Source organism: Motacilla alba, chromosome 10 (genome assembly GCF_015832195.1).
Source record: "Motacilla alba alba isolate MOTALB_02 chromosome 10, Motacilla_alba_V1.0_pri, whole genome shotgun sequence".
NCBI classification, from domain to species: Eukaryota; Metazoa; Chordata; class Aves; order Passeriformes; family Motacillidae; genus Motacilla; species Motacilla alba.
The window spans coordinates 11680506-11707818 of record NC_052025.1 but is presented as its reverse complement, the minus strand read 5'-3'; the positions used below and the strand labels follow the sequence as shown (position 1 = coordinate 11707818).

General features: G+C 45.7%; 1 protein-coding gene across 1 annotated transcript; it reads right to left on the bottom strand.

Annotated features, from left to right (window-relative positions):
• Positions 1-6634: 6634 nt before the first annotated feature.
• On the bottom strand, positions 6635-10757 carry MEX3B (mex-3 RNA binding family member B). The gene is given in 3 exon segments (XM_038147463.1): positions 6635-7871; positions 7873-8515; positions 9502-10757. Coding segments are annotated over 3 exon segments (1674 nt in total). The 5' UTR covers positions 9761-10757; the 3' UTR covers positions 6635-7099.
• Between the last annotated feature and the right edge of the window lie 16556 nt (positions 10758-27313).

Genomic DNA, 27313 nt, shown 5'->3' with positions numbered 1-27313 from the left:
ATGTACTCAAAATTGTGAGAATTTAGGTACATGTTTCATACTGCTTAATTAGACCAATCCTCAGACAAATTCAATTGTTTCCAGCTCTTTTTAAAAATTATTTTTCCATTTTTAAACATGTAGTGTAAGACCTGCGCAGATATAGCCCTATCTTTATGGAAACAGCAGCCCAGCCATGAGAAGTAAGAATGGACTTTGTTATCCACATAAATTGTGAACAATTTCACAACATCAATTCCCTTCTGACATTTCCTAGCGTACAACATCACTCCTCCAACCCACCTTCACCTGCAGGGAACATCCAGCCCCCGCTGGGACTCTGGGCCCCCTTGGATGATCCTGGTAACACTAACATTTTCATCCCCATTTTAAAGGGCAGCGTGTTTAAAGTGTTACTAATGTTACACCAGAGGAGGCAAGAAAATCCCAGGCTGAAGTTGCCTTTCTGTATCCGCAGTAAAGCCTGCCAGGGTGATACATGTATCACTGGGATCACCTGTTTCTTCTGAATCTCACTTCCAAGTGCCCCGGGAGGATGGGAGGTTCTTACAATCACCAAAAGAAGGTGGATCAAATAACATTTAAAATCAGAAATCTGGGGGGAAAAAAACCACCCACAGATTGTAAATATAATCCAGGGTTTGTTTGCTCTAGACCAATGTGATTCCACATGCTGGATTGTGGACTGATTAATTAGGAAGCATCAGTAATAGTACTTTGTACTTACATCAGTACTTCCACCTCAGGATACTTCAATAATGTCAATTCATTAATCTTCACAATACTGCCTGTAAGTAGGTGTCATTAGTTCATTCACAGATGGAAATCCTGAAGCATAGAAAAGGTGAAATTAATTAGCCGAGATGATACAATGAGTCAGTTAACAGAACTAAAGATCCTGAAAAACACTCCTTTTTCTAACTCTTAGAGGGAGGTGATTTACTTGCCCTTTGCAGTTAAATCATGGAAATAATTTCCAAATGTGTAACAGAAACTTTTGTGACTCTTACAAAACCACTGTTTACAGGTCATGCTCTCATTGAAATTTTCTTTTGATTAAAATGGCTTCTACTGTTTTGTACACCCATCAAAATATAAAGAACATCAAAATGAAATAAAACTGCCACTAGATCTATAATGAACTGGAGCACTGCTCCTGTTGTCTGAGGTCTAAATTAAAGCTCTTTTGTAGAGGGTAAAAGTGAATAAAACATAAAGACAAAGGACAAAATAAGAGATGACAGACTATTCACCCATTAATGGCCATCACATTTACAAGGCAATTGCCATTCATACTAATACAAAGTGGACCACACAATTCTACCAGGTATGAAAGGCAGAAGAGCCCTTGTACATAAGAGGAAAAAGCACTTTACTGTATTTTATCTCCATCACAAGTGGAAAACCAGTAATGAGGAACATCAAAAATCTCTTTCCATTCTGTATTGAAAACTAACAAAGCAGTTTTCTTGGTGCAATCTTATCAAAGGTTATAAATTTCTCAAGACAGCTAATCAATCACATTTGCCATGGCAGAGGTGTAAGATGCACTTAATATGAAAGTATTTAACTGACTGATTTTCTTAAACAATAATCATCTAAACAGTGGGGAGCTATAAGTTGTTACAAAAGACAGGGCAAAAAAAATCCCCAACAAAAAGAACCACAAAACCCACATTAGGGAGAAATGCTACCTGTGTGCCCTGGATAAGTGTATATATGCAAACAAACCCTTACTTGCCAGTTTACTTTGTGAGGGGAATTAAATCCTACTATTTCACAGAGCCCTAAACTCAGAAAGATGCAACCCAGGGTGGATACTCATGGCTTCTGTAGCCACACCCCCACCTGATATTCCTTAAGGCCACAAATTCAATTTCTCATGAGAGATGCTATTTCCCAAGACTGCACAAATCTTGAAAGATCAGGGCTCTGTGGTGCTCCCAGTATTGTACATGTATGCATGTATACACCTGGGGCACAGTCAGAGCTGCACGAGCTCTATGTGCACAGATAACATTAAAGAATAATCCATACACCAAGTGCCTGGATAGTTTTGATACAGCTTCATCACAGGAGAAGCACATCATGATAGAACCTATCTCACTAATACCAAATAAGCTTTTTACTTTTTAATCAAAGTTAAAACTTAGATGAGATATAATTATTTCATATATCCAACTGCGAAAGCTTCATTAAAAACCTTACTATTAAGTAATAAAACTGCAATATGAGTTTTTCCATAATTAAAGCAAGTTTCTGTTAACACCAATGCACTAAAAAGGGAAAGATTTTCTAACTGATGATTTCTCTGGATGATTCTATGCAATCAGTTGTGTACACAAGTACATATTGGATATATAATCACATTTATATATAACTCTCTATGTTTCCTGAGTGTGAAGCAAGAGAGCACAGGAGTTGGGAGTGCCTTCCCACATCACTCACTGTTCAGCAGAGTGCATATTCACCGGCAAACTCGGGCCCTTTGGCACTTGCAGGTAGACTGTCATAAACAGGTAAACCCGAAATGCAAATGATTATACAGACTGAAGCCTCCCTTGCCTACCTTAGATTTAAAATAGTCTTTGTTCTCTCATTAAATCATCTCTACTTGAGAGACAACTCGAGTTACAGGAAACACAAATAAGCAGAGGCAGGGTGAAAAATTCCTTTTTGCTATTTCTAGATCAATTAAATGCAATACTCACCTGCATGCTCTTCCAGCAGCAGAACCCACACTCACTTCAGTGACAGCAAAGCACCATTTCAACTTCCAAAATGGCAAGACAAGGGGAATGGAGGAAAAAAAGATGGGTGAGGGGGTAGGCAGAGAGGAGTGAGAAATATCAAACAAAAAGCAATTTAAATACCTTACTGTGTTAGATTATTATTGCTAAATTTAAAGTTTGCTTTTAACTCTCATTTCAATGCATTCGCAGGGAAAAAAAATCTAAAGAGTAAATTTAGGTTTAATTGATCATTATAATTTATTTTATTTAAATAATATAGCGGAAAGACCTTTCTTCCAGTAAAGGGTTCTGGCTTTGATGTCTGATTGTTATGCAAATTCTGTGAAGTACAAGATACGGACAGAGGAATAATTAAACTTAGGACTTGGTCTATAATAATTCTTACATACGTAAATGTACTCTGGTTTGAGATAATGATGTGTACATGCACTGGGAACCATACAAATTGCTGGGAAAGCCAGGAAACTCCCACAAACGTGCAGGTCCTCACCAGTGGCTCCAAGCAGGGGCTGGGCCAGCAGGGCCAGGCTGCTGGCACGTGCCAGGGGCACCCACACCCCCAGCAGCCCCAAAACACCGAGGGGCTCTGAGCTGGACACCCCCAGCAACAGCTCCCAGCACCGACACACAAACACTGGGCAAACAGAGTGAGCTTTGTTCTGGAAGATAAACATTGACCATATACATCTATATATTTCAAAGCACTCAATTAGAAACTGAACTTTGCCCCTTTCTCAGGCTTTGAAATATTCTGGCCCCGAACACAGGCCTTTATTCTCCTTCAGTGTGGGCATCCCTCTTCCTCTCCACCATATGGCTCCCGACCCTGGGACAAATTCTGCACTGATTTATGGCCTCTGCACTCTGAGGGACTGACCCACAGCATAAATCCGGGGGCAGAGCACATGGGCAGCCTGCACGTTCCTCCCCACACCGTCCCTGCTCCCGTGAGCTCGTCTCTGCCAGCCGAGGATGGGGGATTTACACCCCACACTGGCAGCAGATCTGGACTCAGGGCACACCAGGGCAACCCAGCAAGCAAAGAGACCCTTCTGGTTTGTGCCAGCACACCCTGAAACACCCTCCAACAGAGAGAGGGGGATGCACCAGCCCTGCCAGAAGTGGAGGGTCCAGACAGTGGAAGTGCTTCGGGTGGGTGAATGCTGCTGTGCCCCCTGGCTCCGCCACCATCACAGGGCATCACGTTTGGAAGGCTGAGAAAAAGGCAATCATTGGATGACAAAGCAAGAGTAATCCAGACTGGTCCCTCTGCAGGCAAAATAATTCCCAAAGAAGAGTGAACACAACCAGTTTTTAAGGCACTACAGCCCACCTTTCCATCTCGAGACAACATGCACATTGAGCATGTAAAGAGGCTGGAACGGCCTGCAGAGGCTGAAAAGGCAGCCAGAGCTGTGGACCAAGAGGGGATTGCCTTTGTTTCTGCCACAGTCTGGTAAAGAAACAGCAAGTCCTGCAAGATGACCATAGACAATGAGGCCAGTTGGACCTACTGACAGGCTGGGCAGCCCAGGGCAGGGCATTCCCGAGCTGCTGGCTAGGCTCTCCAGAGGCTGCTCACAGCCATCCATAACACCATTGCCAACACTGGGGACACAGTAGGATTGTACATCGCGGGGAAGAAAAGGAGGAGACCTTTTTTCACATTTTGTTCATCTTATTTACCTTTTGGTTTCACGAAGCTGGAAAACCAAACTAAGTGATCAAATTCACTTTTTTATTTATAGTCATTTTCACAACTTCTCCCTGAAAACTGCATAGGATGTTTACACAGACATGAGAAATTGACTGACGCATCTTGAGAGCATTTCCTAAACACCCCTCATCACATAAATATACACATGGACTTAAACTTTCTGATCGCTAAAATTACTGATTTTGCCAAGGGTTTTTTCAGTGTCTGTACCACTTTTGTATTTAAACACATCTTCTCTGCCACTAACCAGATTCTTTTCCACAGCCTTGGGGTGGGGGGTTTCTGCCCCCCAATCCAAACCTCCAAGATTCCTGAGATAGATGCAACACTCAGTGAGGGATTTTAGCTCTATAAATCAGATGATACCACAACCACAGTTCAATGAAAGAAGCAAAAATCAAATCAAACAAAGAGATCCCATCATCCCCTGCCGCATCCTCCCTCCTCCCCCTTCCCACCCAACCAGCAGCTCTGGAGTCCATAAAGGAGATCGGAGCAGAGCAGCTCTGCCCATACACTGCTAAGCACAAAGTAAAGTATGCTACGCACTCTGCATTGCCTTTGTTGTTTTCCCTCACCCACTGAAAAGGGCAGTGGAAGCTCTAAGAGAAACATTTAGGGATGGCAGCACCTTGTGCAATCTGCTCTTACACGCATCAACCCTGTTCCCATGGGCTCCCCCGAGCAGCACAAGGCAAGCCCCGGTGCGTCCGTGGGCTCGGCTGAGTGTCCCTCGCCCCATCGCCACTGTGGGCACCAGCAACGCCAAACCAACCTAACGGGGCAATAAACGTTTTATTCAAATAAGCTTGTCAACACCAATTACCCCGGCCACAACTGCCAAGTACCACTGTCAAGGGCTCAGGAAGGCTACCGCAGCCCTCGCTCCACTCCAGAAGCACCAAGTCTGGGATGTGGTCCTGAGGTGCCCGGCAGAGCCGGAGCCTCCATCAGCACAGTGCAACAAAGGAGCCTCCCCTGCTCCCTCCTTCAGCTCCTTTTCAGTTCCCTACTTCCTATGCTTCGTCTGGCAAAAGTAACAATTCACACAAACCCAAGTACTTTTCATGACTAGAGATTATTAAAAAAACATAGTACTTTGTGCTGTGGAAAATCCCAGCAATATAACACATATTTTAAAAACTCAAATTTTTTTCATTAAAAACATGTTATAAGGTATGATAGCTGGCAGGATTATTCTGGAAGCCTGCACAAGTTCCAGCAACATTAGCATGACACAGTTTAAACTCCCAACATGTTTCACTGGTACAAGCAGGAAACAAAAATTCCAGAAAAAACTCTCAGCACATGAAATCAAATCACCACACAGAGTACCTTTTTTTTTCTGTAATATTTTATTTTATTTATATAGAAATACTTAAAAAAACATGAAGTAGCACCATTACTTAAGTTTTACTTTTATTATGTAGAACTTTAAATGTCAGAAAAATAAAACTCTTGATACAATTTCAAATCTTGTCTCAGCAAATATAATATTAGTATTTGACCATGAGGTTAAAGGCCCTTTATCATAAAATAAAATATACTTTGTTTTTAAACTTTGCTCAGTAAAGTACATTTAAGCTCAAGTAACGTCACCTACATATACATAAACAAGTGGTAAACAAATGTATTAAAATAGAAATACTAAAACTATAGTGGTGCAACAGAATTTTTGTAATTTCCACTGAATTCTATTTATACAAATGTTAGAAAGCTTCAACAGTTCCTTTTGACATATGTTTATACATTTCCATTTTTGTAATAATATAGAATAAAATATGCTTTATATCACTGAATAGAAAATATGCTGGGTGAAGCAGATTTAAAAGATTTTTTTCTGAACCTATAAAATCTCCATCCCAACAGAATACTGTTCAAAGCATTACACATTTTATGGTTTGTAATTCCGTTCACAATTGTGTGATATTAAAATAATACAGTGTTCTTTGCCATAAGGCCATACTAAAATAAAAAAGATTTAACCCAGCTACAAAAAGTTCACTGAACTTAAATTAAAATACTTGTAAACATCTTTGCAATATGAAATATAATTTTTCAAGTCAAAAAAGAATAAAATACTTCAATCTGTATTAATGCAATTTATCTTTAAAACCTTTAAACGTTTTTAATATATATAAGAGATATGTTACAGTTTTGTTGGTTTTTTTTTTCTTTTTTTCTTTTTAAAAGTCTGATAAAGCTGCAGTATCATGGTTTTTTCACAGGAACTTCTTGCCCTTTCAAGAACATTCAGAAAAGTATCCACCCATAGATTTAATTATTTTGTAATAAGCATCCTAGAACTACCAGCACGTTTTACTAACAGTCCACACACCATTGTCATCATCATAAGCATCTTCTACTTTCAAATTTTTTTTCTGTTTTTTTTTTTTTTTTTCTGTTCGTTTGTTTGTTTATAAAAAAGGGGAGTTTTGGAAGCTTCGTATTAAAGTACAGTGTAAAAACTAGCCTAGCACTAGAATGGAGTCGCCCGTTATTATTTATAGCATGCACCCGCTGTCACACCACCCCCCAGCCCTCCCTCGGCCGCAGCCCGCACCCCTCGGCGGGCGGCGGCCCCGGCCCCGCCGGCCCCCCCGGTTCGTGTCCCCCCGGCCCGCGGCGCTCAGGAGAAGATGCGGATGGCCTGGGTGACGGCGCTGTGGCACACGGGGCACTGCGGCTCCGTCTTCTCGCAGATGCGGTTGGCGCACTCCATGCAGAAGAGGTTGTGGCCGCAGGGCACCAGCGCCGCGATCACCTCGCTCTCGAAGCACACCGAGCAGTCGCGGCTGCCCTTCCGCCGCACGCCAGAGGAGGAGCAGGAGGAGCTGGACGAGGAGCTGGACGAGGAGGAGGAGGAGGCGGAGGAGTCGGAGGGCAGCCCGGGCAGGTGGGCGCCCAGCCCGTTGGCGTACAGCGGGTAGGAGGCGGCCAGCAGCCGCCCGCCGGGGTCGCTGCGCACCCGCCGCGCCAGCGGGTGCTCGGTGCCGGCCGCGCTGCCGTGCAGGGGCGGGGAGAGCCGCGCCGGGGGCGGGGCGGCGCCGCGCCGGGGGCCGCTCACCAGCAGCGCCAGGTTGGCATTGGCGGGCGCGGCGCCCGGGAAGGCGGCGGCGGCGGCGGGCGAGGGCGCGGGCGAGGGCGGCGCGGCGGGGCCGCGCTCGAACTGCGGCCAGAGGAGGGCGGCCCCGGGCGGCGGGGCGGGCGCCAGGTCGAAGCCGGGCGGCGAGTCGAAGGGCAGCTCGGAGCAGCAGTCCGGGGAGGAGAGGACGTCGCCGCCGCCCCCGCCGTACACGTAGCCGTTGGCGCTGTTGTTGTTGTTGTTGCCGTTGTGCGAGAAGCTCAGCGCCGGGCTCGGGGGGCTGTAGTCGGCCAGGCGGGCGCTGCCGCCCCCCCCCGGTGCCGCCCCCGAAGTAGGAGTCGGTGGAGGCGCTGCCCAGCGAGCTGGAGCTGTCGTTGCGGTAGTTGCAGAAGGGCTTGCGGCCCGGGGTGGGGGTGATGCTGGGCGGCGTGGGCTTGCTCCAGAGGCTGCCCGTGCCGTTCAGCTCGAAGCCCACGTCCGTGCCGTTGGCGTGGAAGTCGTTCTCGTCCGTCAGCTCGATGATGCCGCCCGTGCGCATGGCGATGTGTGCCTCGATCTCCTCCCGGGCCCGGTCCACGTTCTCTGGCATGCCTGTCACCTCAAAGACCGGCTCCTTGTCCCGGCTCGGGGTCACGATGTACGTGTGCGTCTGCTGCTGGATGCGCTTGATGGTCGCCCCCTTGGGCCCCACGACCAAGCCCACCACGCGATAAGGCACCCGCACCTGGATGGTGGTTTGGCCGGGCAGGTTCGGGGGGCCGGGAACGGTGCCGTTCAGGGCTGTGTTCTTGTTCCGCGAGGCTCGGATCATGGAGAAATGCTCGGCCGCAGAGATGATCTCCCTGCGGGCCATGGCCACATCTTCCTTTCTGCCCGTCACAACAAAGAGCGGCTCCTCCCCGCGAACCGGGGTCTTGATGTAGGTGTTGGTCTTTGCCCGCAGAGCTTTGATTTTACAACCTGGGAACGAGATGCGGAGATGGAGGGCGAAGGGGAGGGGGAGGAAGGGGAGGTGGTAGGGGAGAACCGATTACAACCCATTGTTTGGGTGCAGCTAGGGAGGGGAAAAAAAAAATACACACCCACCCGAAACACATTGCCCCCAACCCTAGGTGATCGCTGGCATCTCGTCCGGGAGCCTCGGTCACGGTGTAAAGTAATGTCAGCCCACAGCCCTGGCACACGCCCAAAGGCATCGCAAGTGGCCACCGACACATCTGCCATGCAAACTGCCCCTAAACTACCGACGTGCAGTTCACAGGGTCGGTAACAGAGGGGAGGAAAAAAAAATAAAAAGGGGAGCGACAAAAAAAAAAAAAAAAAAAAAAAAAAAAAAAAAAAAAAAACAAACGTGCAGGAAAACTGCACATCCAGAAAGAAAAAATAAAATAAAATGCAAGCAGCCCTCACAAATCAACACACCCGCCAGTCCACATTCCTGCTCAGCACTTTCCTTTTGGAAAAATAAAATCAGTTCTTAAGGTGAGGAGCAGAGGCTGTACCGAATGAGCCATATTCCCCACTGCGGATGCTTTATTCCAGCCCCATTGTTCCACTTCTCCACTCCATTTCTCTTCCTTAAAAATAATCCACGATTTCTAACTTTGGGGTGGTGGAGGGGGGAAAGCACCGAGGCTCCCATTTTCCTCCCGTTTCCTCTTGCCAATCTTAACTTTTGCAGCCGGAGGAAAGGACAGATTTTTATTATTTTCGTGATTTTTCTCCCCAACCCGGCAGCTGAAAGTGCATCTCGAAACTGATGCATAACACTCCTCGGAAACATCACGTCTGCCGCTGCACTTTCTTTGTCTGGGGGAAGCCGGCACTGGCCACCACCGCACGGCTGCAGCGTTCCTGGGAATGGCCAGTGTCGCATCTGAGCCGCCCGCCCGACAGCGCGGAGGGGAGACCCGCGCCCCCACACCCCCTCGCATGCAGGCACCCACCTTGTCTCCCCACTATCTCAGCGACATGTTCCGAGCTGGGCACCGGGACGCATTCAGTCATGTTCACGCTCTTTTTCCGAGGCTCGTTGTCGTAAATGGAGCCCGTCTCGTCGTTGTCCAGCCCCAGCAGGGAGAGCTGATCCAGGGCGATCTGAAGGGCTCTTTGGTCATCCAGGGTCTCTCCCCCGCCACCACCACCACCACCGCCGCCGCCGCCGCTCCCGTTCCTCTCCATGTCTGCAAAAAGCGAGCTGGGCATAGTCCCTGTGTGTGGTGCACCCTCCGCCTGCGCTCGGCTCAGTAGTAAGAGATCAGACACAAAGGAGAACCCAAGGCAGATGGCCAGCAGGAGAGAAGGGAAGGGAGGGTGGGCGACTGCTGGAGACCGGGGAATTGTTGCCTTTTGCTTGTATATTTTGTATCTTTTTTGCTTTTTTTTTCCTCCTCTCAGTGCAATCCGGTTTATAAGATGTTCTCAGGACCCCCCCCACGACTCCCCCCCGAGGTTTTTTCGGTTGGCTTTTTTTTTTTTTCCTTTTTTTTTTTTTTGTCGGCTGGGGGTGGGGTGGGGGGGGTGGGAAGAGGATAAGCGAGAGGAGCTCCGATGGCTTCCCCCCCTCGAGTTCCTCGCCGGCCACAATGCCAAGCGGCGGCAGCGTTTCTTTAAGGAGCCCCTCCCAGGCTCCACTCCACTCACTCAGCGTTTTTTTTTTCCTCCTCTCCCCTCCTCTGTCTGAGGCTCTGCTGCAGCCAGACGGCTCTGGAGAGGCGGGCGGGCGCGGGGCGGGGAGCGGGGGCCGCGCCGGGCGCCGCAGCGTAAGCGCCGCTCGCTGTCACCGCGCGCCGCCGCCGCGCGCCGCGATTGGCCGGGGCGGCGCGGAGGGGCCGGCGCTGCCCCCCCGGCCCGGCCCGGCCCCGCTCTTTGTTGTCGGCTGCCGAACAATGCCGGGCCCCGGCCCGCCGGCCGCCGCTCCCCCCCCCCACCCCCCCACCGCCCCGCGCCCCCGAGCGCCCGCCGCCAGCCCCACCTGAGCGCCGGCGGAGGGGGCCGCGCTTGGGGTGCGTTTTTGCGGCGGGGGGGTTGGTTCGGGGCGTGGGGGGGTGCCCTTTGTGCGCCGTCGGGTTCGGGAGCGGCAGCGCCGCCGCTCGCCGGCAGCGCCGCAGAGCCCCCGGCACCGCCCCCGCACCGGCCCCGGCCCCGCGCCGGCAGCGCCGCCGCCCCTTCACCGGCCCCGCGGGCGGCGGCCGCGGGCGCGCGGAACCCCCCGCCGGCTCCCGCGCGGCCCCGCCCGGCGCGCGCCCCGCGCCTGCGCGCCCCTCCCTCCCCCCCTCCCTCCCTCTCCCGGCGCGCGCAGTGCGCCCGCGCGGGGCCGCGGCCGGGGCGGGCCGGGCCCTCAGCCCGCTCCCTCAGCCCGCTCAGCCCGCTCCTTCAGCCCTCTCTCTCTGCCCGCTCCCTCAGCCCGCTCCCTCAGCCCGCTCCCTCAGCCCGCTCCTTCAGCCCTCTCTCTCTGCCCGCTCCCTCAGCCCGCTCCGCCCGGGCCGGCCCCGCGGCCGCTGCAGCCCCGGCGGGCGCGGGGTCAGAGCCGGTGGGAGCCGCGGCCCCGCCCAGCCCGGCTCGGCGCGCCCCGGGCGCGGGGTGACGGCCGTGCCCCGAGCGCGGCCGTGTCCCGGTGCCGGCCTGCGGCCCCGGCAGTGCCTGCCGGCCGGAGAGCCGCGACACCTCGGTCCCAGCTCCCCGCGTTTCCGCTCGCAAAGAGCCCGAAGAGTGGGAACGCCTCCCGCACAGCTGCTCCAGCGTAGTGTCACCGGCATCTTACACCGCCTGGCTAAATCCCTGGAAAATAAATCACCTCTGCCTGTTCCTTGGACCTTGTATGACCAAATGACTTTCTTTCACCTCTACCACCACAGGACCCTTCAACCAGCAAAAGTGGTTTCTTTGACAAGTACTCTGTCAAAAAGACCTCCCTTGATGGGAGGATCAGACACGAAAGCTCCCTCACCGTTGTCATAAAAACACCATCATCACATTTGATTTCTCTGGCTCTTTTCCATCTGTAAGCATCTATACCAAGTCCTTGCCAGCTGTCAGGTACAAAACCCTGATTTTTTCAGAGTAATCATATAACCAGCAATTGTTTTCCAGTATCAGGTGTGACAGGGACAGACGTTTACAAGTGCACCCAGATCTGTTTAGCCAGCTGCCTGTACAAACAAGTGTAGCAAGTCACAGGTAATTGTTTACATGCAGTGTTTATTGCAAATTACTGTCACTTCGCCAGGATGTTTGACTGTTGTATAACAAAGCTCCAGTGGATTGTTTTCTAGCAAGGGTACACACTGGTGATGTGCTTTCCTAAGTGCTGAGCTTGTCCCATCAACTAAGGAAACTGAAGTTTAAAAGATTTTAAAAGAAATTTAAAAGATTACTTATTCTACAGATTTACTTGCATAGGCAGCAATGCTGGTTTCCATAGGGTAAACAAGGGGTCACTTATAAGTGCTCAAAGATCCATGAAACTTACAACAACAAAATAATACTCTTTGTTATTAAATATTTTTTAAAGTTTGATTCCTTGCAATCTTTTCAGTTCAATGAATCTAAAATCTGTGAGACAGAACATCACTGTACCCATTTACCAGACAGGGGAGGACAGAGATGAGGGAAAGACACATCAGTGTAGGGAATGAGTGTTGTTGGAGTCCAACAGTGAGAGTCATAAGTAATGAAATGCAAGGATATGAGGAGAGTGGTTGGGTTGTCCTTGGATTTCACCTGTCCTTTGTTTTGTTTCTTCACCTGATTTGTCCATTTTTTTCTTCCTTCCCCTTCCTACCCCATCTGCTTAAACAGGTCACTGTACCGTACTGAACAAGGAGAAAAAGGGAAGCAAGTTATCCTCAGGTTTATGTTCCTCTGTAGAAAAATTTCACAAAGCAAGATTCCAGGCAGAGGTGGCTTTATTTCTAATGTTAAGCTAGAAGCTCCAATTAAAAATGCTTCAAATGCACTTCAGAATGAGCACGATACTTCCAGGGAGCAGGGGGAGAAGAAGATGCATTTCTGGGAGACTAAGCCTGCACTGGTGTTCCAAGAGCCCCATGAATCCTGTGGAATGCTCCAACATCTCAAACACTATTACTTTTTTACTATTTTGGAAGACATTTAAGAGCAAACTAGAGGGAATAATAACAATTAAAAAGTTATACTGGTGTACCTTAAAACCCCCATGCACCAAGAGCGCAGCCCTGGGGAGCACAGCAGCTATGCAGCAGTATGTTCATATAGCAACAAGCAACGTGCACCAGATTCATACAAATCCACTCCCTCCACAAAAGTATTGCTTCGGAATAACTTAATCAGGTCTAAATTAAAGTGTTATCTATCTCCAGAACGCCTTTCGTTCCATAAAACCTTGAAACATGCACAGAATTAAACTCTATCTCTGGGGGAGAGACCAACCATCTACCTAGTAATTTACAGCAACTTAACAAAAGCAGGAAGGGAGGATATATTACAGGCAAATACAGGACTCGGTGCAGGAGGAGTGTAATTCTCAGTCCTTTAGTTTCTCTCTGTTATCATTTCCCATTTGTGACAGAAGTAATAAAACTTCCTTCCTCCAACCTTTATTTAATTAAAGTGTAAGGTCTTTGGGGCAGTGAGCTTACTGTGTGTATACATACAGCACCTAGCATGAAGAGGTCATGAATTCATCTCAGCCCTTTAAATAATCCTCTAAATACAAAGCATTAACAATAATAAGAATAGGATATAATTTTCATTTAGAATAGATGAGTCTTCTGTTTTCAATTATCACAAAGAATAAATTACATGCATCTCAGGGAATAATTAAATTAAGGGTTAAGGGAAAGTATTTCATACCAGAGACTTGTAACTCTGCTTTTTTTGCACTTAAAGACACTGCTGCCCAGTCTTACAGCATTTACTCAAAATTCTTATTTGCCATAATATTACACAATAATGTCCCAAATCCCACAGGCCAGCTCATCAGTTAGTGTAGGGGTATGGTTTAATCTGAGGCAGTGCATGTGATTACTGTGATAACATACCCAAATTAACCTTTTGCATGTGCAATAAACTGCAATTAGCAATCTGCAGACAAATGACAAGTTCCTTCATTTCCTGTAATATGCAGCAATACACAAGCCAGATTTCCTATTGAATCCCATATTAACCTACATTCGGTGGCAGTGAAATCTCAGAGCACTGTGTCAGAATTTATCATCTTTCAATGATGTCAGCTCCACCTCTTGACAGTTCTAGACGAGATGTTTATAAACAACTCATCCGTAATCTGACCAATTTCAGCTGAAAATGTTTATCATGTTTTCACCAGTTGTTCCAGCCACTTTGAAGGCTTTTACTAAGGGATGGGCCGAGCTCTCACAACAGCATGGTTGTGTTAATAAACGACAAGAAATGAAATGGAGATTGAGTAGTGAGTGGCTTTGTGATGCCTCTGTGAGCTGGTAGGAGGCTCAGGGGTAGGGAAGCTGCAGAAGTGCCTCTTTCCCTCATGATAAGGAATGTCACATCAAAAACTACAAAACGGGAAGATGATGTTTCCACAAGCACTTTCATTCCCATAATTCCACACCTCTCCCTGCTACAGAATTCATTTGCAAAATATTTTTTTAAAAACAAAGATCTTCTGGAACAGGTTGTGAAAAGCAATTTTGCTGCAAATCAGAAAAGGTCTTGCACCTTTAACAGTTACCATCAGTCTCTGAAAATGTTGATAGAGTACCATAAACCAGAACCAGTTCCTAGCAGCTTTACTGAAGGGCTTGTTTCCAATATAACAAAACAAAAAAGATTTTTATAATAGGCATCACATAACTGTACTTCCTTCATCTGCCTTTGTTGGTAGTGTGACATGAGCGATGAGCGTGCGCATGCATGGAGGGGATGAAGTGCCTTATAAGAATGCAGTTTTGTTTAACATGAGTGATGGAAGGGAATTCAAAAAGCATAAAGATGCCTTTGTAATAAATCAGAACTAACCAGCCAGATCACCTGCCCACTTTAAGGCTCTCCACCAGGGTTGCGAGCGGCCTCTTTCAGTTATTGTTCCGCCCTGCCTCTCGCTCGTGAAGCAGGGTTACCGCACCGTGTATCTGAATGGAGTGGTGTTTAACAACCGTGCCAAACGGAGTTCGAAATGAAAGTCCCTTCTGCCTCTCCTTTGCTGTCACACGACGTGTTTGGAGCCCGTCCTTCCCGCCCGCTCCCGCAGCAGCTCTCGCTCTCCCTGTCTCCCAGTGGAGCGCTCTCCGCTGCGCGGCTGCGGGATTGGAGCTCTTTGTTACCAGGGCCCGTGGGCCAGCTCTGCGGCTGCGATGCAGCGCCGGCGTCTCCGGGCTGCGAGGCACCCGCCGCACTCGTGGGCACTGCCTGTGCAGCTGGGCTGGGTTAAAAAGGGAAAAAAAAATCAAAAAGAAAGATTTATATCTGTGTGTTTAGACTGAGCTAGATAACTCATAGATCTGTGAGGTACCTCATAACCTTGAGTCTTTTTTAATCACTTTGAATCTCTGAAATAGTAAATTATAATTAAAATTTAATATAATTTTAATCTCTCAAATAGTTAATTATAATTATGGTCATAAAACATGTACAACCTTTGCTTCCTTTCTCCTCCATCCCTCACCTCCTACTCAGAGCTACTACATGAAGAAAGAGAAAATAATTGTCCCTTTAATAGAAATTGTTTATAAACTCCTTTTCACAGAGACTATGTTTATATACAATGCCTAGGCAAAAACGAGGCACAAACACAATACTCATAATAAATGAGTGAATAATACATCCCTGACCATAATTCCAGTGCCCTCCGACAAAAGAATGTCTAATTCCTGTCACAGAATTGCCTTGTAGGTTGAAGTTCAGCATATAAATACACATGGGAAACAGATTAGATTTTAATTGATAAGTATTAATCATCATTCACTCCTGTCTCTGCAGGAAGCCCTGTGTTAAAACATCTAGTTAATATACAGTATAATGGATAACCTTGAGGCAGAAGCTCTTGCATCTGTCTCTATCCAAGAAAAAATGTCAACATCAGCCTTTGTTGTAGCAAAATACCCTGACATCTGAATGGAGTTGCTGCTGCTGGAAAATTCTCTGTCCCCAGTGCAATCCTTCCTAACATGGGTCCAGTGCTTAACCTAGAGATGAGGCCAAATTAAAAATCATTATCTGTGCACACCTGTCCTTAGGAATATTTGAAATCTGGTCTGGGTCAGAACGCTGTGTTTGTGGTGCATCTCCTCCTCTCTGAACAAACACATTTCTCATGTGATGCTCTCACTGCAACCACAAAGCATTAGCACTCACAAGAGCATCATTGAAGATACTCAGGCTGTTCATTGAGAACAAAGCCATTAATGATTAATACCATGGTAGGAGAAAATGTAGCAGTATTTCTTGGCAGCTGAAATGTGGCAATGTCTGTCCTACGTGCAAAAGACTCACAAATACCTTCAGCTCTTCTTACATAAAATCAGTCTTATTAACTCTGTGGGAAAGGGAATCAAACAAATCCCCTGAACTGAAGAGAAGGAGATTTTCACATGTAGAACTGGATATATACAATACATCTCTCTCTGACTGACCCAGCAGATGCAGAGATGCATTTACGTATCACAGGCATTACTGTCCCAGCAGATGCTATAAAGTTGTCACTGACACAGACGCTTACTGTCCCCACAGATCTGTATTTTGGGAGGGAATTTTCGTACCACAGACACTACTGTCCCTACAGAACCACATCTGCTGGCCGAGTTATTGTCTGACATACTCTTTTGCCTCCAGCAGATGTGAGAGACTGCCAGGACAGCAGGCATTTCTGTCACAGCAAATCTCCATCTACAGGGAATTAAACTGCAGCTTAAACTACTGCACTCCCTGAGCCCTTTCTGTGAACAACACTGACAGGGAGGAGGCAGCATAAACACATGAAAATGTAATGTCGGGCACCTAGAACATCACCATTAACTCTGCCTAAATATGGCTGTGTTTGGGGATATGTCAGGAGAAGAGAGAGAATTACCTGCATCCTTCTCCCACCCCTCCTTTAACAAATATTCCTTCAGAGAAACATTCAAAGGAAAAAGTGTCTGACACCAGTTTCATATAATAGATCCAAAAAGGCAGAAGTCACACATGACTACAAAGTTGACAACCTTAATGCCCTGTAACAGTGACCAAGTGCTAGCTCACTTCCTTCTTGCTTTTGAACTGAAAATTTTCTGAGTTTCTGACTTATTAACACCAGAAGATTTGATCCCCAATTCTAGAGGTGCAGAAATAAAGGGAAGGGCTTTGCTTTCAATCCCTTTAATTTGGGCCTTCATCTTTTGAGATTCTGCATGACCTCCTCTCAGACTCAGGGTCCAATGGCAGCAGCAGCCATGGGATGCTTTGCTCCTGTGCAGCTGTGCTGCCAAGCAGAAACTCTCCAGACATGAGGAAGAAAATCCTGGGCCTGTGCTAAGACATGACTATGGCTAGACTCTCCCTCTGGAGTGAACTCAGCCTAAGGCCCATACCAACACAAGTACCTACATATAAATAATATGTATGGTATGTGAGCCTGCACTTGGGAGCTGTCTTGGGCCTTTTTTTGCCTGAGTAGATCTGGTACCAGAGAGAAAAACCCTCCCCTGGTAATCTGCAGTAATGTAAACCCTACTTGAAGACACACCATCCAACTTTGGAATTCCCCTGTGGGGAGTCCGGGCATTTATCTTTATCTGAAGCATCAAGAGCTGTCCATTGGCAAAGGCAGGACACACAAATTCCCAGGGTAATAATCTGATACAGCACAGCAAAACCTATATCCTTGGAGCAGATTGTGGGAAAGCATCAAGATTTCGGCTGCCCTGCCAAAGCAAACAAGATGTTTCAAGCCCCATCATCTGCTCTGCAGTTCACACCCTTCCAGTGCTATCTTTTTCAGATGCCACGCCACACTGGTTAGTGGCAATGCTGTTGTCATGTGTGACTCATTCCATTTTACTGGAAATTAGAAAACCACATGCTGCACTGAAGAACTGCTTATTTATGTAGTCATATAATCCCAGAGAGAACTCATCCTGCCATTATTTGTATGCAGATTATTTTAGAATTTTGGAAATGGAGGTTTTTAGCAGGGTTCATCCAGAGGACAGATAAATCAATAGCACATTGCTCTTTCCAGGGTCTGTTGTGCCCTTCATACTTTCCAGTATGCCCCCCTGGAAAAGCAAATGGTATTTTAGAACAGAGCACCTTCGTCATTCCAGGATGTGTGGGAAGCAAAACAGAACACAGGGAGCAGTGGAATTGGAGGTGCCTTAGCACAAGAGTCTGTCACGTATTTATTTCAGCTTTAGGCAGGTGAATTTCACCCACGAGGAACAACACAATCTACTTGGTCTTGTTTGTTTCTTTTTTAATGGTGTGCCTTTCTAAAGCCTCCTCAAATATTTCCTGAACACATCACAATGCTACATTTAGTGATTAATGCTCAGTATCAGTGAGATGAACTGGCATATTCAGGACAACAAAAAATGGCAGGGAGGTCAACAGTGCATTCTTTCTGTGGATTAAGAATTACTGGATAAAAACATTAATGCTTTTAACCAACATTTTATGGTGACAACAAATCAAACTGGATAATTCTGAGTTCTGAAGCACAGGTCTGGAATTACACGTGATTCAAAGAACAATTTCCTATATAATGAGTTTTTCTAGTCTATATAAAATTGGTGCTGCTAAAGCAGCTGCGCTAGGATCAAAAGTTAGATTTGATTGTGTGTTGACAGGCAAAGGTTCTAGAAATTCCTAAACTAAGAGATTGCATTACCTTTTACAGGTGGAGATAAACCCAGTCTTATCTTTAGATGAAGAAACTGTTAAGAAGTTTCAGGCACCGGACATTTATGAAGAAAGAAAATAGAAATGTGAGCCATTCTTTTTTAAAGGTTAGCATAGCTTAAACATTCCTGAAAATATTTATTATCATAACAGACTAGACCTGCTGAAATGTTCTCACTTAGGATTTGGTCTTTGACATTCTCAGAAATTCTGTTCACTTCATCAAATGGTTGCCATGAAAAGCAGAATTTAGCAACAAAAAGGAAGACACAAAGTAGTTAAAGGCCATTTGGAAAAAGACATTTGCTTTTAATGTTACTGACTACCCCTCAGGACCCAGATTAGAGTTCTGTTATGTTTTAAAGCATAGCTTTCAAGCTTGCTGGTAGTGTCAGACAATTTAAATAGATCTCCATTTTAATTTCCAATCTAGCAATATGGAACAGCTGCCATAACTTTATGCAATGTGGCAAATTGGACATTCTCATCCCTCAAATGACAATCATCAAGAAGGGACTCTGAAAAAAAGCATAATATGCTTCCATTTTTACTGTCTTTTAGTAATTCCTAGTCAAAATTGTACTTTAGATAAAGGACCCAAACCCTCAATTGTACCTTTAACTTGCACTGTCTACACCAGGAAGCAAAGGTCCTAGGTGAAAGTTGATGGGATTTCTAGATCTATTTTTTTTTTCCAGCCAGTGAGCTGGAGGTTTGTTCACATCCTTCTGCCTTGCACATCACCACCAGTGTTGAAGGCTCCCCAGTCAGGATTTTCCCCACAGCTGTAGAGGGAAGTTGTAATGGAACAAGTCCCAGTTCAGCCTCACCACATCTGCCTTGTCAAAGCCCCCAGCTTCTACAGCTCTTGCAGCTGGAGTGAGAGTGCGACCTGAAGTGTGTCATCCTCATGCTTTTCCTGCTTCCTAGCAGAAAGAAAACGTTGAAAAGAAGATGGAAATAACAATTCTCAAGGTCTTTGTTTCTGTTTTTTTCAGACCACATTAACTCAAGAGGGAAAACTGAATCCAAAGAGAAAGCACTTTGAGAGTTAGATGAAATTCCTTTGCACGGGGCCCAGACTGGGACTGTCTAGAGCAGGACAAAGTTCAGCCACAGTCAAGGGAATTTGTGTGTTTGGGATATGGTACATCTCTAAGCACAAGCCCATGTTACATGTACTTTGAGAAGGATTATCTCTTTAGAGTACTGAAGCATGGATGTGTTGGTCTTATTACAGGAACAACATCCCATCTAGCCCTCATTCTGTATTCATTCACAGATTATATACTGTGTGCACTTAGGTAAAGCTGCCTCCCACTGCTCTCCTTCATTCCAAATAGAAAACTCAAAGGAGTTTTGGGACTTACCAGCACACACGGTGCTGTCACCAGTGCACCCAGTAAGAAGACACAGAAATATTCAGGGTCCAGAGACCCTGTTGCTCCAGGATGGACTGTTTCCATAAAAATAAAACACAATTCAAAAGTCTCTGGCATGTCTGATTTCAGTTACTAAATTAACATCTCTATTCTTGTTTCTGCAACACTTCTCTACTACCGAGTTTGTGGTTTCTTGCCTTCCACCCGATACAACCAGCTTCCGACCCTGAGATTTCCTCCCTTCAATCTACATTTCTCATGAAACTCAATCTCCAAGCATGAAACCAACTCTCACTAATCTGTTTTCTGTTATCACTTTACTCACAGGTATATTTATAAAAGGACATACATGTGGGTAGTATGCATGTCTCTCACTCGAGTTTGCCTCTGGCAATTGCCATTTAAACCACAGAAAGCAGAACAGAAATATTAAGCTCAGCATTTTCCAAATGGGCTCCAGCTTTGGATGGCTTACTTGCTATCATTCACTTCCAGTCAATAAAAATTATTTCTTCACAAAACCAGATTTTATCCCACCTTTTACACAATCAACTTAAATCTCAAGGGAGCAGGTTAAGAACAGTTAACACAGAAAGGCAAACGGGGCAGGTTAACTACATTTCACCTGTGTCCTAGAGTGGTTGTGCATGGCTGCTTGGGACTGGAAGCAGGCTGCAAGTTTGTGTGACCACCTCCAACACCTATTCTATCACTTTCATTACTGGAGATAAGCATTACTTTGAGACAAAAAAAAATTACATAAAGAAGTAAATATAAAACAAGCCATAGTAAAGTGGAACCAGGACTCATTTAGAGGTGGAAGCTTTCTGATTTGGAGGTTTGACCACGAGTATGCCCAAGCCTTCTTCTACATGCAGGACAGCCATAGCTCCCTAAGCTCAGTGGGGATCTGTTTCACCTCAGACAGAGATCTCGTCTGCACAGCTGCTCTGGGATCACCAGTCCTGCTCCTGGGAAGGGCCAAGTACTGATCCATTCCTTACATTCACTGCAATTCCTGCCAGTGCAGCTCATGGACACTGGTGGCACAAACACAGTAACTTCACCTGGCAGTGAGCAGTTCTCTCTCAGCCTGAGTGCATGCCAAGAACAGCCTAATCTGCTCAAGAAATTATAAGCCATGCAGCTATTTGCACTGAAACCCCTGCAGAAACAGCCCTCCCCCACTTCCTTCTCTGCTAGCTTGTTCTAACAGCAGGCAGACATAAGTGAAAGGAAAAACAATGAGAAAGGAAACTTGGGAGGGACAGGTTAGAAGCAGAAGGAAGAAGCAAAAGGTCTGACTCTGCAGACCGTATTCATGATGAAAAGCATTTGCACAAATAACCTAATTGCATTCTGTGGGACTGCCGGGCTGAGTAAAAGGGCTGCAAGTGCAAGCAACAATTGCAGAGGCAGGAAACAAGTAGGAAAAGAAAGAAAAAGGAAGCCTCACATGAATCAGACACCTGCATAGAGGAGAGCAGTCTCACACACCCCAGGAAAAACAAATCAACCAAAACACTCACTGCCTTTGAGTTACTGCAGAAATATTTATAGCGCCTTTCCCGACCTCTGCCTTGCTTCCTGGCAGGCAACACCACAGAAAGAATCTTTACCACTGGCATCCCCTTCTTCTGCCAAACAAGAAAGCAGTCCCTTCCCAGAGCTCTGCAAAGGCAGGAAAAGAGAGCAGGCAGGCTGCAGGAGTGGCCTGGTCTTCACCTGGGGAAGGACCAGCGTCAGCCCAGGCACAACTCACAGGAGGGAGCGTGAGCATCTCTTCCTGTGTGATGAAATGGGGCAACAGCAATGATTTTGTATTGATTACTCTATCAAGGAATAACACAGGAGCCAAGGAAATGATGGGTTCCAACAAAACCCCTCATCTTTTCTAAATGGTCACTTCTTTCCTTTCCCTACAAAGCATGATGAGGCACTGAAAAGAATCTGATGTCCAGTAACTGAATTGCTCCTTTTCCAGCGAGCTCTTCCAGGAATTCTCAAGACACCTTCTATGACAGAGCAATTCTAAGATTATAAATCACTGAAATAATGCATTTATTTATCAAAACCTTTTCTCCTAAAATGAAACACTAGAGAGCAATCCAGTCATTCCAATGAAGACATGCATTTGAATTCTCCGGGCTCACACTAATTGGCAGTTTTCAAAATGTTTCCAGTTAGGTTTGTCCATAAGTGTAAAAAGGAAAATCAAAATATGTCTCTCTGAGATGGGCTGATGTTTGTGAAACAGAGCTATCAAATCAGGGAAACCAGGGACTAAATTCAAAGCAATGATGGTTTGAGATCATACATTAAAGATGACAGGATCTTTCTAAGTCACCTCAAACATGAAACACTTGCAGTACTAAGTCACAAACTTATCTGAAAAACACACACTACCACCTACTGGCAATTATTCATATATGTTATTTACATACTGATAAGTGGCAATAATGCATGCACATTTAATTTGCATGAACTTTGCTAGAACAAAGATCATTCTTCATCTTTACAATTACTAGACTTGAACAAAAATATATTCCTGTGGATGTAGTTCCCACAGCATGTGACTAGTTATTGTTTGCTTTTCAATAAGAACTTAAACCAGAATAGTTGTTTAGTGAAACACTTCCCATTTAAGGTGGTTGTTTTTGCCAGTAATGTAAGATGGGGGTTTTTTTGGCTCATCCATAAGTTGGTAACATGGTCCCACCAGGCTTACAGATTTCACACCCACTGTCCTGGAAATGGGGCATAAATTATTACAGTGGTGGCATGGGACCAGGGAAGAAACCTGGGGCAAGTGCTGCTCCTGGATACAACCACTCTTCTGCCCCAGTCACACAGCAGCCTGGGAAAAGGAGGACCATGGCTGATTGAGGAGCTAACACAAAGGAAAAATGACACTCTGAAACATCTTTTCCTCAGGTGATTCCCTGTCTTTTGCTGCTGTTCTCACCTTCTTGCCCTAAGGTTCACAGTAATGCCAAAGAAACATCCTGGAGGTACAAGTGCTGTGATTTATATGCCAGATTTATATGTTAGTTAAAGGCCCTTGTGTGCACACCACACACATCACCCTGGCTGAGCTGAGGTGACATTTTTCACCTCCATGCTCTCAGTGGAGATCTCTGCATGATTGCTGAGGTGGTGCTGCTGTGGATGATGCCTAATTTTGGACATCATTCAGAATATAAAGCTGATGCTGAGACTATGTCAATGTGCAGCCTGACTGAGCCCTCATCTCACCAAAAAGAAAATGTGCCAGGAAAGCCAGGCCTGCCTCCACTGAGTCACGCTCTGACCTGCTGTGCACTTGATCTCAGTCCTGCTGCTGTCATTTCTTGCATGAGATCAGCTTCCAGGGAGGATTTTGGTACGTGGGTGGCAATGTCAGAAAGACTGGCTGGCCCTGATGGCTCCCTGAAGGCCAAAGATGGAGATTGAGAAGAATTGTCCCTGCAGTTCTAAGGGCACCTGCCCACACGACACGGGGTTAAACCCCAGACAATGCCTACTCAGAAGTTAAACCAGCAACAGGAGAAGCTCATCACCAGCTGTTGCAGCTCTGCAGGAAAACCACCTTTTCAGCATCTTAAAAATAAACCATTCCATGCAAGAATGGCATTTCAAAATTAATAAACTTTTATACATTTATGATTAATACAATTTATAGTTTAATTAGATTTTTTTTTTTAACCTGAGTTGATTTTCAAATCATTTTTTTCTGTTAGCTGAATCCTAATTATACACCAGGTTTCCTGCTGGCAAGTATCAGACTAGCTCAAGACAGGCCTTCAGATATGCTGTGCTAATGCCTGACACTCAGAACAGACACTTTTCGTTCTCTTCAATATATGCATTGCAAGTAGTATTTTAATTGGGCTCCCAATTCAGAAGGCTGGAATGAGCTCGTGAGTCATTTTTACAAGTTGACTCACATGCTAGAGAATTGAAGAATTTGGCGCAGGGGAAAAGAAAAAGCAGAGGCAGGGTTGGTGGATTTCTACACATCCCTGTGGTGGGGAAAAGGGTGAGTTTGTCCCCAGCACCCAGCTGCAGCAGCACAGGGGTTCAGCAAGTGCATTGCTCAGATGAGGCTTTTTCACCTGTTAACTGTTGAAGGAAGGATGTTCTTGGGAGGCTTTTGTTTCATGAAAGCTGTGATCAAGAGATTATATAAAGTATTATAATTTTGAGATCATTTTCCTCTTGGAGAAGGCACCAGTCCCAGCATCACAGGATGCCTGGTTTCAGGGTGTTTCAGTGATTGCATTTCAGCAGTTCCATTTCAAGACTGGGCAACATAGAGACAACAGGGAGAGAGCCCCTCCTCCCCCTTAGATGCCAACCCTGCAGCTTCAATCTCAAATTGGAGACAGAGTTGGATTAAGTTCTTTTCTCCCTGCACATGTGAAAACCCTGATGTCTTCCCACTGCACTGCCTGCATTGCTTGTGTAACCTCAGAGCCTCAAACCATCTGCATGGGTGCAAGGGGTGGGAACTCAGTCAGAACAAGACAAGTGGAATCAAACCTATCCTTTTTGCTGTTACCTCAAAAAGGGGTAAATCCCGCATTTATTCACTGAAGCAAGAAAGTGTGAATTGCAATACACAGAAACTGCAAGCAAATCCTTTTCCTTATACTGAGGAAAGGCTTTCTTGACCTGTCACTTTGCCTGTCATAACCACATTTCAACATTTTTCTTTCCTTATCCTTAGAGGAATCTATACAATACACAAATGAAAGGCAAATTCAGAGAAGGCAGAAAATGCCAGGGTGTTTTTCATTGTCATGAGGACAAATGCCAGAGCCCTTCTGGGACATTCAGAACATCTACTCACTGTATCTTATTCAAGGGAAAAGCCATCTGTCAACAAACTAATCACTGGACAGATTCAGAGACAAGTGAAAATAAAAAGCCAACACAAACATGCAGATGAGGTTCCAGTCAGCAACTAGCCACAGAAAACAAACAAATCCCATCCACAAAGCCTGGCATTTGGGTCCAGCCATTTTTCACTGAAGTCAAAACTGGGGAGGGAATAATGCAAAGTGATCTCCAAACAGGAACTTTCAAATTAATCAATATGACTGTGGAAAGATGGGCATGAACCGAACCTGGATCCACACCCTACCTACATAAGCCAGTAACAGCAGCAGAACAGAGTATGAACATAACAACTGAGCTCCTACCACATTATTAACAGCATTAAAAGCCCTAATACTTAATATTCAAACATTCAATGGTACTGAACAATTAGAGTCTAAGCTCGTGGCTGACTGCAGCCTTCATTTTTGATCAGAAACACACTACCCCAAGGGAAGGGCTCCAAGTGACTAATGTTCCTAGTGGCCAGGATTCTATCACCAGTGCAAAGTGAAGCATCTGCCCCACTGTGGGTCCAACTCTCATATTTTTTTCATGAGTGTCTTCTATGACAAGGGACTTCATGATATGTGGACTGAGATCTTTGCTAGTCTTCCTCTTGAAAAATGAAAGCCCTCTCCTGGGTCCCCACAAGTACCCTTTCCTCAAGCACAAAGGCACAAAGAGCACTCTGCAAAGGAGTTCCTTGATGTTAAGGCCCTGTTGTTTTTTTATTTTCTAAGCCTCATTTCAGGGTTTGCAAATGGCAAAAGGACATAATTGTTTTAATTCTGCAGCAAGTCTGCTCTTATATTGGTGAAAAAGATTGAACACCACAGGAAAACTGGGATATTTCAGATCATTAGTGTGTGCCACGTTAAATAAACAACTGAGTTTGACTTCAGCTTCAGCAACATGAAACATGAAAGAAGTTCAGCTTAGCACTAGCTGAAATCAACCTGAAGGAGTCCGAACTTCTGAGAGCTAAAATCATAATTGCTTCCTTAAAGGCATCACTTGAATAAAATTAAATGCATTTCTCCAAAAGCTTCACTAGCATAGCAACTGATTGGCCCTTGAGGATTCCTATAGATACTTGTCATTCAGCATGAAATCAGGTCAGCAGCTAAAATTAAACACCCACCTCTCCCCTGCACCGCATGTGGAGTCATCGCTTTTAGTATTGCTCAGCTCTGCCTCCCCAAATGGGCTCATTCTTACCACAAGCTTAAAGGCTGTCTTATCAAGGAGCACTGATGGATACAGTCATTCCTGCTCCCAGATGAAACTGTTGGGAATCAGGCTGGCAGTCCCTTTGACTCCATCTGCATTGATTAGCTCTCGGGCAGCCTGCCAAGGCACTGTGCTGCCTCTCACCCTCGCCACTGTTAATCTGCCTCAGCGAGGCCTGCAAGCCCTACATAAACTGCAATTTCTCTTCATTAGTGTGATTCTGCCTGCATGAATCTGATAACATATGGGATATTATCATAAAACAGCCTATTTCACCAATTCATTTTCTCCTTTATGAAGATTATGAATGTACTGCAAGTGCATAGGCAGGATAGAACAGAGGAGTCTACTGTACAGTATAGCTTTGATTCAGTTTCTAAAATGCAGATAGCCTTCCTTTTAAATTCACATTTCCCAATAATCCCGTGCTAATATACTACAAAAACTGCTGACTCTCTCTCCCTGACTCTCTCTAGTTCATTATGGCTGATCCACACTCCGTGTCACTTGCCTGGATTGAGACTTTAACGATGAACAGAGCTAGCAGATGCCACACAATGGAAAAAATGGGAGCTACAGTAACTGTTTAGTCAACCCTAATCACTGCCACAGTCTGACTAAGCATGAACATGAAACATGATCACAGTTTGACTACGGATTATGTAATTTCAAACATATGCTTTATGCCCCCTCACTTCCTGCCTGTTTCAGATAACACCAGTCTGTTGGAACGGGCAGTTTCTGCACAGCTGAATGAGCACTTTGTCTGGGAACGACACAGATGCAGGTAGATTCCTACCTGCTTCTGAGATTTATTAATTAGCACGTGTCTCCATTTAATGAAGTCTGCGTGCCCTCTGCTGGTACATGCATGCACTCCTAGGAACACCAGCACTCAGACATAGAGAGCTGCTGTTGCCCCTTGGACAGTGTGTGCCTGTCCTGGTGTGCTTACACATGCAATGTGGAGTAAAATGAAATTAAGATGCCCTTTTCTTCTAAACAACACAGCTGTTTTTCCCTTCAAACAGTTAAGTTGCTTTGTGCCTCTGTTTTGAGGGCATTTTCTGCTCAAAGGTACCATTCCAACTGCACAGTGCATGGCTCCTGCAGAGATTTTGTATGCACTGATCCCTCAGGGAGTGGGTCTAAGGGGATGTTGCAGAGGACAGAGAACATAGAAGCCTGCAGCAACCACAGACTTGTTCTGAGCTGCCCCCAAGAAAAAAAAAATAATTCAGCTTTCCAGGATTAATCCATTATAAAATGCTACACTAACTCCTGGCTAATCTGTATCAATTACTGAGTACAGACACATGCAGTAAAGGTCATTGTAATAAGCAGTTCACTCCCTAAATTGCTTCCTCTGCCAAACCGAGTCAAGATTGCTAGGGATCATTACTGGGGGATCATTAGCTTAACTCCTCTGACA